Here is a 14,994-nt window from a genome sequence, read left to right on the forward strand (position 1 = left end):
AATTCCCTTTGCTCATTTTCAATAGAAAGAACCTTTCCAGTCTTTTATGCTGAATTATGGTGCAGGGATTCTAGGATTTCGCATTTTAAATCTTCAAATCCTAATATTTATCTCTCTTGATTTGGTGGTTAAGATCACCATCATTTAGTTCTACAGGTCTCTTAGTTTCTTTCAACCTGGACCATGATCTCTACAGATGTGAGTCTTTTTGGTTGGGAGGCTGTCTGAGGATCTCTGTCAGCACAAGGGGTTTGGAAATCTCAGGAGGCGAGATTACCATTTGATATTTTAGAACCTCGTGTTTTCTCAGAGTTTTTCAGTTAGTTTCTTTTTGAGGAAGAGACGTTTATTGTTTTTCAGACAATATCACAACTATGGTGTATGTCAATCATCAGGGTAGGACTATCAGTCCTTAGGCTGTGACAGAAGTGTCTCGGATAGCTTAGGCTAAATCCAGCTCCTATCTAAATTCTGTGGTTTTTTTCCCAGGTATAGATATTTGGGAAGCGGATTATCTCTGTTAATCAAGCTTTACGTCCGGGAGAATGGTCTCTCATACCCAGATATGTTTTTCAATTTTTCAGATGTGAGCATTTCTAGAAATAGATCTGTTGGCATCTCATCTGAATAAAGAACTTCCCAGGGGCCTATTCAGGTCCGGGGATTCTCAGGCGGAAGTAGTGTATGCATTGACATTTCTTTGGAAATTATCTTTTTGCCTATTTCTTTCCGCCTCTAGTTCTTCTTCCAAAGTGATTTCCAAAATTCTTATGGAGTATTTGTTTGTTATGCTGGTGGCTCCAGCATGGCCTCTCAGGTTTTGGTATGCGGATTTCATTCGGATGGCCAGTTGCCAACCTTGGACACTTCCGTTTAAACCAGACCTTCTTTCTCAAGGCCCATTTTTTCCATCAGGATCTCAAATCATTAAATTTGAAGGGATGGAGATTGAACGCTTGGTTTCAGGCTCGTAAATCTGTCTCTAGAAAGACCTACTTTTCTTGGCATTCTTTTAAAATTCATAGAATTTTTTTTTTTTTTTTCAGGTTGGTTTGGATAAGGTTTTGTCTGCAGTTCTTGTTAGGACAAATCTCTACTCTTTCTGTTCTTTTTTCACAGAAAGATTGCTAATCATCCTGATATTCATTGTTTTGTTCAGGCTTTGGTCCATATCAAGCCTGTCATTAATTCAATCTCTCCTCTTTGGAGTCTCAATTTGGTGCTGAGGGCTTTACAGGCTCCTCCGTTTGAAACTATGCATTTTCTGAACATTAAATTACTTTCTTGGAAAAGTATTGTTCCTTTTGGTTATTTCTTCTGCTAGAAGAATTTTTGAGTTATCTGCTCTTTTTTGTGAATATCTTTTTCTGATTTTTCATCAGGATAAGGCAGTGTTACTTCCTGATATTCATCATTTTTTTCAGGTTTTGATTCATATCAAACCTGTCATTAAGCCAATTTCTCCTCCTTGGAGTCTTAATTGGGTTCTGAAGGTTTTTCAGGCTCTTCTATTTGAGCATATGCTTGCTCTGGACATGAATTACTTTCATGGAAAGTATTGTTCTTTTTTGGACATCTCTTCAGCTAGAACAGCTTTTGAATTATCTGTTCTTTCTTGTGAATCTCTTTTTTCTGATTTTTTTCATCAGGAAAAGGTGGTTTTTGCTGTCCTCATTTCAATTCTTACCTAAAGTTGTAAACTCTAACAAACATTAGGGAGGAATTATTGTTTTCTTAAGACTTCTTTGGTGAGATTCTTACTTTCTATGTTGAAGCTATTCAGATTTCAGATAGACTTCTAGTCTATTTTTTATCTTTTCTGGTTTTAGGAAGGTCAAAAAGCTTCTGCCATTTATTTGGCATCTTGCTTAAACTTTTGATTCATCATGCTTATTTGGAGTCGGGTGAATTCCCGCCTCGGAGGATTACGGCTCATTCTACTCATTATACTAGGTAAGTTTCTACTTCCTGGGCTTTTTAAAGAATGAAGCTTCTGTTGATCAGATTTGCAAAGCAATGACTTGGTCTTCTTTGAATACTTTTACTATGTTCTACCATTTTGATGTTTTCTCTTCTTTAGAAGCAGTTTTGGTAGAATGGTACTTCAGGCAGCTGTCTCAGTTTGATTCTTCTGCTTATAATTTCAGTTTTTTCATTATAAAAATTGAAACTTTTTTGATTTGGGTAGTGGATTCATTTTTCAGCGGAATTGGCTGTCTTTATTTCATCCCTCCCTCCCTCTCTAGTGACTCTATCCCATACGTCACTAGCTCATGCACTTTTGCTAATTACATGAAAGAAAACATAATTTATGTAAGAACTTACCTGATAAATTCATTTCTTTCATATTAGCAAGAGTCCATGAGGCCCACCCTATTTTGTGGTGGTTATGATTTTTTTGTATAAAGCACAATTATTCCAATTCCTTATTTTTTTGATGCTTTTGCTCCTTTCTTATCACCCCACTTCTTGGCTATTCGTTAAACTGAATTGTGGGTGTGGTGAGGGGTGTATTTATAGGCATTTTAAGGTTTAAGAAACTTTGCCCCTCCTGGTAGGAATGTATATCCCATACGTCACTAGCTCATGGACTCTTGCTAATATGAAAGAAATGAATTTATCAGGTAAGTTCTTACATAAATTATGTTTTAATAACCAATCAGCAAGTGCTACCCAGGTGGTGAATCAAAAATGGGCCGGCTCCTATGCTTACATTCCTGCTTTTTCAAATAAAGAAAGCAAGAGAACGAAGAAAAATGTATAATAGGAATAAATTAGAAAAAAAAATTGGGTTCTGTGTCTCTTTAAGGTTACAAACTTATGTAATATTTTTTTTTAGTATTGACACTCTCCTCTACCAGAATAAGATATTTTCAGGTGTGATCAGAATGGAATCTCTTCTCCAATCTTCTAACATGCAACAGTGAAAAGCTCTTTTGTAGGGGTGTGATTAATCAAATAGGGTATGCAAATGAGAAATAGCTCACGAAACATAAATGTATTTTATTTCTCACAACAATATGAGTTGAAATAAAAACATTGACATCAAAATATACCATTAAAGTATTTTTGACGATATCATGGGCAAAACTCTACCCTTAACCTAAACCTGGAATTACTATTAAGTAGGTATTGTGACTGGATACAATAATAACTTAGGACAATAGGCAATATGAAATCCATTGCAGTACAAGAGTAATTGGCAAACAGATTATATTGGGAGATATAAAACCTTTCTTTTAAATGATAAAACTTATTTCCAAATATTACAAAATGCGGAATGTTAAGGTTAAAACCTCATTTTTGGACTTTCTATAATGTTAAAGAATACATTTGGTAATGATACATAGCTGCTTATTTAGCATTACTCTGTCAAGCCAAAAGTGTAATATTTTGGTTGTAGCAAATATATTCCTCCATATTTCCTAATGGATTTTTTTTTTTTAGAAAGATACTCATAGGCCTAAAGCAAAATAAATACAGTCATGAAGCAGCGGGATATACCTTGCCCTATATAAGCATCACAGCTATTATTTCCTATTTAGTCTACAAACTAACACCTAGATTAAGAGTTTTGCGTTACGGTTTTAACGCTGAAAAAAATGGCAATTTCAGCGTAAAAACAGTAACGCAGTTGTCGGTATAGCCATATTGCAAGCATTTTAGCCTGTAACGCAACATCAATCCCACACTTAAAAAAAATTATGTTTTTGCATGGGATTTCCATAGCGCTGGTATTACAAGTTGTGCGGTGAGGCTAAAATGCTTGCGTTACAGCCTATACCGACACGATCCATTCCGCTATCTGAAAGCAGTAGTTATGAGTTTTACGCAAAAAAAATGTTTCACAAAACTCATAACTAAAATGTTACAAAGTACACTAACACTTATAAACAACCTGTTAACCCCTAAACCGAGGCCCTCCCGCATCACAAACACTATTTAAAACTTATTAACGCCTAATCTACCTCTCCCGACATCACCGCCACTAAAAAAACTTATTAACCCCTATTCCGCCACTCCCTGACATCACTGCCACTAAAATAAAGTTATTAACCCCTATTTCCCCACACCTGAACATTGCGTACACGATAATAAAGCTATTATCCCCTATTCCGCCGCTCCCTGACATCACCACCACTAAATAAAGTTATTATCCCCTAAAACTCTGGCCTCCGACATCACTGCCACTAAATAAACCTAATAACCCCTAAACCGCCAGCCCCCCACATCGCAAAAAAACTAAATTAAACTATTAACCCCTAAACCTAACAACCCCCTAACTTTAAATTAAAATTACAATATCCTTATCTTAAAATAAATAAAAACTTACCTGTAAAATTAAGAATTAAAAAACCCCCATAAGTTTAAACTAACAACAATTAACTTAACATAACTATTATACTAAAATTAAAATAACTACCAATTAAATAAACTAAATACACATTAAAAAAACTTAACACTACTAAAAAATGTAAGTCTAAAATTATAAAAAATACAAAATACTAAATTACGAAAAATAACAAACGAAATTATCCAAAATAAAAACAATAACAGCTATAAAAATAAAAAGCCCCCCGAAAATAAAAAAAAAACCCTAGCCTAGAATAAACTACCAATAGCCCTGAAAATTGCCTTTTGTAGGGCATTGCCCTAAAGAAATCAGCTTTTTTACCTGTAAAAAAATACAAAGACCCCCTAACAGTAACCCCCCCCCAAAGAACCGCTTAAAATAAAAAACCTTACTCTAACAAAAACCTAAGCTACCCATTGTCCTGAAAAAGGCATTTGTATGGGCATTGCCCTTAAAAGGGCATTCAGCTCTTTTACATTGCCCTTAAAAGGGCATTCAGCTCTTTTAAAAAAAGCCCAAACCCTAATTTAAAAAAAAAATCCACCCAAAAAAAGTTAACACTAACCCCCGACAATCCACTTACAGTTTCTGAAGTCCGGACATCCAGGCGGCAAGTTCTTCATCCATCCAGGCGGTGTCTTCTATCTTCATCCCGGCGGTGCAGAGCGGGTCCATCCTTGAAGACATCTGTCACAGAGCATTCGCTTCATACTGTCAACGCCGAACACTAAATCTTCAATGCAAGGGAGCCTTTTCCAAATGGCATCCCTTGCATTCCTATTGGCTGATTAGATTTTTGAAATTCAAATCAGCCAATAGGATGAGAGCTACTGAAATCCTATTGGCTGTTCAAATAAGCCAATAGTATGAGAGCTACTGAAATTCTATTGGCTGATTTGAATTGCCAATAGAATTTCAGTAGCTCTCACCCTATTGGCTGATTTTAATTTCAAAAATCAAATCAGCCAATAGGAATGCAAGGGACACTGTTTTGAAAAGGCTCCCTTGCATTGAAGATTCAGTGTGAAGAGGACGCTCCGCGCCGGATATCTTCAAGGATGGACCCGCTATTGGTAGTTTATTGTAGGCTAGGGTTTTTTTATTTTGGGGGGGCTTTTTTATTTTTATAGGGCTATTAGATTAGGTGTAATTGTTTTTATTTTGGATAATTTAATTTGTTATTTTTCGTAATTTAGTATTTTTTGTAATTTTAGACTTAATTTTTTTAGTAGTGTTAGGTTTTTTAAATGTGTAATTTAGTTTATTTAATTGGTAGCTATTTTAATTTTAGTATAATAGTTATGTTAGGTTAATTGTTAGTTTAAACTTATGTTTCTTTTAAATTAACAGGTACATTTTTTATTTATTTTAAGACAGGGATATTGTAATTTTAATTTAAAGTTAAGGGGTTGTTAGGTTTAGGGGTTAATAGTTTTATTTTGTTTTTTGCGATGTGGGGGGGCTGGTGGTTTAGGGGTTAATAGGTTTATTTAGTGGTGGTGATGTGGGAGGCCAGAGGTTTAGGGGATAATAGCTTTATTTAGTGGCAGCGATGTCGGGGAATTTCTGGCTTTTTGTGCGTATATGTATGTGTGCAAGAGATGAGAGGAGTTAATTTCTACCTTAATATACCTGAATTTTCAGCTTTTGTTTCTATGAAAATAAATATACATTGTATGGATTCATGAAAAACACATTCAATCATCTCAAATGTATGCATGGAACATGTGATTTTCCTAAAGACAACTTAATTCATAGTTATATATTCAACGGTAAATATCCTCTTTGGTTTAGTGAATCTTATAAAATAATGAGCAGTCAGTATCTCACCTAGTAGATACAATGGGGCCTATCTATCAAGCTCCGTATGGAGCTTGACGGTCCGTGTTTCTGGCGAGCCTTCAGACTCGCTAGAAACACAAGTTATGGAGCAGCGGTCACAAAGACAATTTTTTTGTAATGTACTTTCATTTAGTCAATTACATTGTATATTCCACATTCTTTATACATAGGTACACAGGTAAGCCTATGTCCACACTTTTGTTTTTTTTAACTTTTGTATTCCCCATGTATATACAATTTCCCATCTTTATAGATATTGATTCAATGTTGATATATAAAACTTTATGTCAGTATATGCTCTATGTATATCTATATATTTCCCCTGTCTGTTCTCCTACACTGGACACTGTCTGCCTGTTACCTAAGCCCCCCTCATTATTTTTATGACACCTCCTCCTCTCCCTGCACTGTCTTCTTAGCTATTCTGTGTTTTAAGATACAATCTGTAAATTCCATTGAATTGGTCAGTATTGTTTTAGACTTGATAAAGGAAGGAACTCTTCCGAAAGCTTGTCAACTTATAAATGTATAGTTAGTCCTATAAAAAAGTATCATTGCTCAATGCAATACTCTTGTTATTTTGATATATATATATATATATAAATATATATATATATATATATATATATATATATATATATATATATATATATATATATATATATATGTATTGGTTTTAAGTGTGTTGCATATTTTTTGTTCTCATGCTGACATTTGACAAAGGCACAACTTGGTGCCGAAACGTTATGTCATTTTAACTATGCCTTAATAAATTTGGAATATTTTAACAAGACCAATGAGTGCCTGCATTCTGTGGAATACTTGGATGATTTACAGCAGAGCACCGTGGCATTAATGGAGTGGTGAGATTGTGCTTTCCCTTAAAGGAACTATATATATATATATATATATATATATATATATATATATATATATATATTGTATATATACAGATAAACAGTATATAGAAATATCTATTAAAAATACAAAGAATATTTTGGTCAAAGTGAAAAACATTGGAATGTAAAGTATTTCTATACAAAACACAATAAAACACATTAAAAAATATTAGAACTGAATAAAAATAATATTTCATGTTTCAAAGTAATTAACTGGAAAGGGTTCAAAAGTGTATATCTGAATATATATATATATATATATATCTACACATATAAACACATAAATGTACATGTATATGTATATGCATATATACACACATTATATATATATATATATATATAAATAAATAAATATATATATATATATATATATATATATATACACACATACACATATTTAGGCATGTACTGTATGTACATAATACCCCTTCCCAGTCAAATGCCATGTCATATATCATATCCCTTTTAAACCATAAAAACATTTTTATTAAAGGGACACTAAACACAATTTTTTTCTTTCATGATTCAGATAGAGCATGCAATTTTAAGCAACTTTCTAACTTACTCCTATTATCAATTTTTCTTTGTTCTCTTGTTCTCTTTATTTGAAAAAGAAGGCATCTAAGCTAAGGAGCCAAACAAATTCTGTTTCAGATCCTGGATAGCACTTGTTTATTGGTGCTGTCTAATCAACAAGGTCAACCCAGATTGTTCTTAAAAAATGGGCCTGCATCTAAATTTAAATTCTTGCTTTTCAAATAAAGATACAAATAGAATGAAAACATTTTGATAATATGAGTAAATTAGAAATTTGTTTAAATTGCACGCTCTTTCTGAATCATGAAAGATAAAATTTGGGTTCAGTGTCCCTTTAATATGTTTATATGAGTGTAATAGTTTATTTTGATATGATGTGTTTGGTGAACTTTTTTTTTAACCCTTACACTTTACGCTAGGTCTGAAGCCGCACTAATACTTCAAGCACAGTTTTATTTTGCGCTTGAGCACAACTGTTTACTTTCAACTTGTAATATGTGCGTTAGTTAGCACTGTCGCACTATTGCTTACTGCACTAACATTCGCATACCACTTGTAATCTAGCCCTTTATGTCCCAAAAATGACTGTCCAACAAGGCCAAATGCAGGTGCACTACCCATTTGTAAATTCAGGAAGGTGTTTGGAACCTATCTTATGTTACTATTTACTTTATTAAGACTTTCAGCTAAAGTTGCCGTTAGTAAAATGGTGTTTATTTGTATTAATATCAATGGTTTTGGGCATAAATTAATCCACAAAAATATATTTTTTTTAATTGTGGGGTGAGAAATGCATAGCTTAGCTTCTACTAATATACGTAAAGGTTTAGACTATTATAATGTGTTTTAAATCCAGGATGGCGTCTGGAGATTCTGAAGCCTCCAGTAGATGCGGAAGTCATAACTGGCGACCAAGCAACATTCACATGTGTTTTAAGTGAAGCTATACCTGTAAATGAGGTCGCTTGGTACTTTAATGGATTAGATATTCAGCCTAATGAAAACTGGGCAATGCAGGTAGATGGAAACCAGTACAGGTTAATTCTTAAAGAAGCACAAGCACATCATACTGGAGAAGTGGCATTTGCTTCAAGAGATGTAGTGGTATCAGCCAAATTATCCGTCATTGGTAAGTAAATCCATTGACTCCTAAGACAAATTTGTGAGCCCAGCTCATATGCTTAGCTATATGTATTAATAATGTATTTAAAATGATGCTTACTTTAAAGGGACATGAAACCCAAACATTTTCTTTCATGATTCAGACAGCGTATGTGATTTTGAACAACTTTCCAGTTTACTTTGCTTCATTCTCTTGAAATCTTAATTTGTAAAGGATACCTAGGTAGTCTCCGGGAACAGCAATTCTGCTGATTGGTGGCTGTACACAATTGCATTTTTTCATTGGTTCACCAGTTGTGTTCAGCTCACTTCCAGTATTGCATAGCTGCTCCTTCAACAAAGGATTTCAAGAGAATGAAGCAAATTTGGTTATAGAACCAAATTTGAAAGTTGTTTAAAAATCACATGCTCTATCTGAATCATGAAATACATTTTTTTTGGTTTCATTTCCCTTTAAAAACAAATCTAATTGGTAAATGTAGTCAATGTTGGAAGACATTGTATGTATGTTCATAAAGCCGCTGCATTGTTCTTTATCTCATCGGGTTCTGTTGTGCCTTTAGCGCTCCCTGATCCACCAGAAGACCCAGAGGTTGTTAGTAAGAGCAGCCACTCTTTGGCGTTGTCTTGGTTTACACCACTGAGTGATGGTGGCTCTGCCATCATAGGATACAAAGTTGAAATGAAAGCTCCTGGTAGTGACTGGCAGCAATGCAACATGGAAGTAATTCAGAACATGGAGTATGTGGTGGATAACCTGGTACCAGGCGTGCCCTACAGATTCCGTATTTCTTCCATAAACAAACTTGGAATTGGGGAACCCGTTCATTTACCACAGACGGTACAGCTAGGTGAGGAGCAGAGGCCTCGCACCATATGCTGCAATAAGCTATGTAGGCTACATTTGCTCGCACGGCTTGTTAAGTTATCAACCATAGAGAGCCACGCTGAAAATACGCACACAAAAAAGTATCCCTCCAAAAGTGAAGGACATTTATTTTTAAGCTTATGCTGCTTTTATGCAATCTTTGTCTACAAGCAGGTTATGTTTTAATGACATTGTGTACAAAAACAGTTCAATAAAGCTTTGTCACTGCATGGCTTTGAAGCAGTGTAGTATATTTGCTTCCATATTCTTACTCGTGCTGGATACTCTTTGTGGTTGACTGTCCTGTTTGGGTGTGCGGGGATACAGTTCCTTTGTCTGGATTATAATTGCATTTTACTTACAAAATATCACATTTTCTTTTTGAAGGTTTTCAGGACTGCAGAAAATCCGATAGTTGCAAAACCCAACTAAATCGAAAGCATAACATTTTTACAATAACCCCTTAACGACTGTGATGTACCCTGTATGTCGCTGGTCGTTAAGGGATTGTTTGTTTATAATAGCGTGGGTCTAGCCGCGAGCTACAGTCATTAAATGGATAAAGGAACATGAAACCCAAACTTTTTCTTTCATAATTCAGGTAGACTATACAGTTTTAAACAACTTTCCAATTTACTTCTATTATTTAATTTACTTTATTCTCTTGGTATCTTTTGTTGAAAATTATTCTTAGGTATTTACAGCAGCAGCAACGCACTACTAGGAGCTAGCTGCTGATTGGTGGCTGCACATATATCCCTTTTGTCGTTGACTTTCATGATGTGTTCAGCTTGCTCCTCATAGTGCATTGCTTCTTCTTCAACAAAGGTTACCAAGAGAATAAAGCAAATTTGATACTAGAAATAAATTGAAAAGGGGTTTAAAATTGTATGTTCTATTCTATCTGAATCATGATAAGTCTTTGTTTCTGTCCTTTAGCATGTGAAACATTTTGATATTAAGGACTAGGTTGCCTTTATTTAGTCACTGACAAATTGTCATCAACTTGTGTCCACCCTTGGCATCATAGGAGGTTGTAGGATATAGGTGCATTGCACAAGTAAGATGTTACATCCCTCTCTGGCAGCTGAGGTGTTAGGGTAAATAATGTTTTTAGTGCTTTGGAATATCTTTGAGTGCCAAAGATCATTACTTCCAATAATCTTATTCTGGTTTGCTAGTAATTCTTACCAGTGGCAGATATTCTGGGGCTGATTTATGAAAGTGCGGCCGCACATGATCCGCTGTAGCGATCATGTCCGCCGCACATCGATAAATATTGACAACATACACTGTCAGAATTTGTCATTGCACAAGCAGTTCTGGTGAAATGCTTGTGCAATGCCCCTCCTGCTGATTCGCGGCCAATCGGCCCCTAGCAGGGGGTGTCAATCAACCCAATCGTATGCGATCGGGCGGATTGCTGTCTGCCGCTTAGAGCAGGTGGACGAGTTAAGGAGCAGCGGTCTTAAGTCTGTGTTTATTTGAATTTGCTCTGATGTATATTTATTTAATGAACAAGGAGTAAAAGCCAGTGGGGTTGCCAGGTGTCCAGTATTCAGCCAGACAGTTAGCAGGGTGTCCAGTAAAATCTTCACAAAATACTTGACACTTAAATGTAATTTTTTTAATGTCTATGAGTGTTAGCTAAATGTAAAAGGTGGCATATGCCTGAACGTATTACAAATATGGAGTAGAAGTGAGGGTCAGTGAAGAGGTTTAAATCACTTCTGTTTATGTGTGTTACTGGCACCCAAAGATATAATATATTGCTTTATATGTTACCGGCAGCCAAGGGGTAAATGACTGCTTAGTTGTGAAAAATATACTATGTAGATTCAAGAGTGGGGGCTGAGGTAAAGCTTTTGGGGGCAATGTTTGACCCCCTCCATCTACCATTGTGCCCAGTTACCGACTGATTGTAGAGGACATCTGGCAACCCCAGAATCCAGTCATTTGTCAAACTTTTTTTCTTTTCATAACCAAAAAGTGGGTCATTTAAGACTGTTTTTTGCAATGCAGAATTTATGGTTTACAGCTTTAAAGCTTTTTTGGAGACACAATATAATTTCTCATAACACATTTTAAACATATACATTTTTAGGTATTGAGCGTTTATTTTATAGCATTAGAGCAATATTATGTTACACTCATGACATCTCCTGCTTTATTTGCTTTAAAATGAAAGAAAATTAGACTTTTTAAAAATAGACAACACATTTTCAAAATGGCAGACATGTTTGTTTGTTGATTCACAATTTAAACTAAATGTATGTGAATTATCATTCAAATGTTAATATTTAAAATTCAAAAGTTAAAATTTATTATATAGAGACATTTGAATAGGTCAATGGCAACAATTTTAAAGGGGATATGAAACCCAAAATTTTTCTTTCATGATTAAGATAGCGGATGCTGTTTTAAACAACTTTCTAATTTATTCTATTATCCTTTTTCTTTGTTCTTTAGATAATCTTTTGCTTAGGACCTAGCCCATTTTTGGAGCACTATATAGCAGCAGTTTTGCAAGAATGTTTTCCATTTGCCAGAGCACTAGATGGCAGCCCTATTTCCTGCCATGTAGTGTTGCAGATGCCTACCTGGGTATCTCTTCAATTGGGAAAAAAAAGCAAATTTTATGATAGAAGTAAATTGGAAACTTTATTAAAATTGTGTGCTCTGTCAGAATCACAATTTTTTTTTTAGGGTTTCATATCCCTTTAACAATTCTGTATTTTGGTATTAAAAGAAAAAAAAAGTTCATAGATACTAAGTAATTTGTGTATTGGGACCCATAAGAGTTGAAAAGCCTTGTGCATGTATATATAAAATATACTTAAACCTCATTTTAAAAATTAAGTTTTATGTTTTGTTCTCTTTAAAGGGGCAGGAAACCCCAATTTTTTCTTTCATGATTTGGAGAGAACATACAGGTTTAAACAACTGCCCAATTTACTTCTATTATTAAATTTGCTTCATTATCTTGTTATTCTTTGCTGAAGGAACAACATTGCACTACTGACAGCTGAACAGTTCTAGTTAACCAATCACAAGAGACAAATGTGTGCAGGAACGAATCAGCAACAAACCCCCACTAGTGTAAGATATATGCATACTCTTTTTCAACAAGAGATACAAAGAGAACGAAGCACATTTGAAAATAGAAGTGAATTTAAAAGTGTTTTAGAATAACATGCTCCATCTGAACCCTGCAAGTTTTATTTTGACTTTCCTTTCCCATTAAATCAAGAGTTTTTAAGACTGTTGGGTGCCCTCTTGTGAGCTGCTGGTGCAATGCTTAATACGGCGAGCGTATTGCTCGCGGTATTCAGCGAGGTCTGGCGGACCTGATCCGCACTGTCGGATCAGGTCCGCCAGACTTCGATAAATTGGGGCCCATATCTTTAACTGCCATATTACTTGCCCTTTCAAAATTGCTTAGTCTTAGTAAACATATATAAATTAATTTTAATCTCTAGAGTTACATTGCGATGACCTTTCTTTCAGAGCAGAGGAACCAACGTATGCTTTTTAATAACAACTCATACAATTGGCATATATTGCTCTTTTGAGACACCTAACATATTACATGCTATATGATAATATTAGATTTTGAAGAAGCTGTATTCTTGTTATTTTTTTTCTTTCTGCAGAGCAACCAGTGACTATAAAACATGCCCTAGAGAATAAAAGTGTAAGAGGAGGAGAAAGTGTCAAACTTGAGTGCGAGTTCTCCAAAGAAACCAGGGATGTCAAGTGGAAGAAAGGAGATGAAACGTTGCTGCATGGAAAGAAATATGAGTTCATTTCTAAAGGGAAAAAGCAGATGCTCATTATACAAAAATTTTCTGCTGAAGATCAGGGCACATACACGTGTGTGACATCATCTGATGACACGTCTTCTGCTGAAGTGTCATTGGGTAGTAAGTCAGCCATTTACAGTTGTGATTTTTTACTTTTTTTGTCATTGTTTAAACAATAAAAAGACATTCTACACATGCTATACCTCCATGTCAAGACCTAGTGCAATGTCAAGATATTATATTAACCTGAATGAAACAGTATGTGTGAGCAACTTGGGCTAGATTATGAGTGGAGCGCTATTTATCAATACTGCTTGTGCGCTAATTCCGCTAGAAGTAAGCTTTTTGCATGTATTGGGTAGCGCTCAACTTACAAGTTGAAAGTAAACAGTTTTCAGTTGGAAGCTAACCCAACACGCACAAAAAGCCGAAGTTAGAATATCGCAACCGTGTTAACCTCCATAGACTTCAATGGAGCACCCAACTTGAGGGCAAATCCAACCAAATTTTCTCAAGTGCGCAAACCCGACATGAAAATATTAATATATCACATTCTAATCAGGGCGTCTGGTAAATTTTGAAGGTGGTCGGGCACCAGACCCCACCCCTTAAAGAACCCAACCTCAGATTACTCTGCCCACTCCACAAAATTCCTTTTTTTTACCATTAAGAGCTATGCATGCTCACGTGTTTGTATATATACATATGTTTATATTTATATATAATAACTAGTATTTATATAGCACCTTTTTCCCAGTGGGACTCAAAGCACTTTTTCAGCGATCGCTCTCTGTATTAACCAAATCGGCAGCTGAATAATATATATATATAGTGTAATGTAAGGAAATGACACATTTTCTTAAAATACAAATGTTATGTACATGCACATAGCAAGCCATGCAGGGAGAAAGGTGGCTCCACACTTTAAAATAAAAATATATTATCGACTCCATCTATAATTTTAAACAACAAGGAAGCTAACTGGGAAGATTAAAGAGAACAATACAATATTAATAAACTCTGCTACACATAAAAAAGTATAATTTGCATATGCAAAATACTGCCATCAGCTTAGAGAGTATTCTTTAATAACCAAAACCAACCATAACAGTCCCTGACAAATAGAAGACCCCTTATAGAATTGTAGTTATCCAACTATAACAGTCCTTGACAAATAGCAGACCCCTTGTAGAATTGTAGTTATCCAACCATAACAGTCCCTGACAAATAGCTGACCCCTTGTAGAATTGTAGTTATCCAAACATAACAGTCCCTGATAAATATCAGACCTCTTGTAGAATTGTAGTCATCCAACCATAACAGTCCCTGACAAACAGCAGACCCCTTGTAGAATTGTAGTCATCCAACCATAACAGTCCCTGACAAATAGCAGACCCCTTAAAGAATTGTAGTTATCCAACCATAACAGTCCCTGACAAATAGCAGACCCCTTAAAGAATTGTAGTTATCCAACCATAACAGTCCCTGACAAATAGCAGACCCCTTATAGAATTGTCGTTATCCAACCATAACAGTCCCTGACAAATACCAGACCCCTTATAGAATTGT

General features: G+C 35.1%; 1 protein-coding gene across 1 annotated transcript in view; it reads left to right on the forward strand.

The window, feature by feature from the left end:
• The window catches only part of OBSCN (obscurin, cytoskeletal calmodulin and titin-interacting RhoGEF), a 937,038-nt gene that overhangs the window by 413,246 nt on the left and 508,798 nt on the right, over positions 1–14,994 (forward strand). Inside the window, 3 exon segments of the mRNA XM_053713767.1 lie at positions 8,489–8,761; positions 9,318–9,605; positions 13,276–13,545. Coding sequence (XP_053569742.1) covers positions 8,489–8,761; positions 9,318–9,605; positions 13,276–13,545 — 831 coding nt within the window.

This window comes from Bombina bombina, chromosome 5, assembly GCF_027579735.1.
Source record: "Bombina bombina isolate aBomBom1 chromosome 5, aBomBom1.pri, whole genome shotgun sequence".
Classification (NCBI taxonomy): Eukaryota; Metazoa; Chordata; class Amphibia; order Anura; family Bombinatoridae; genus Bombina; species Bombina bombina.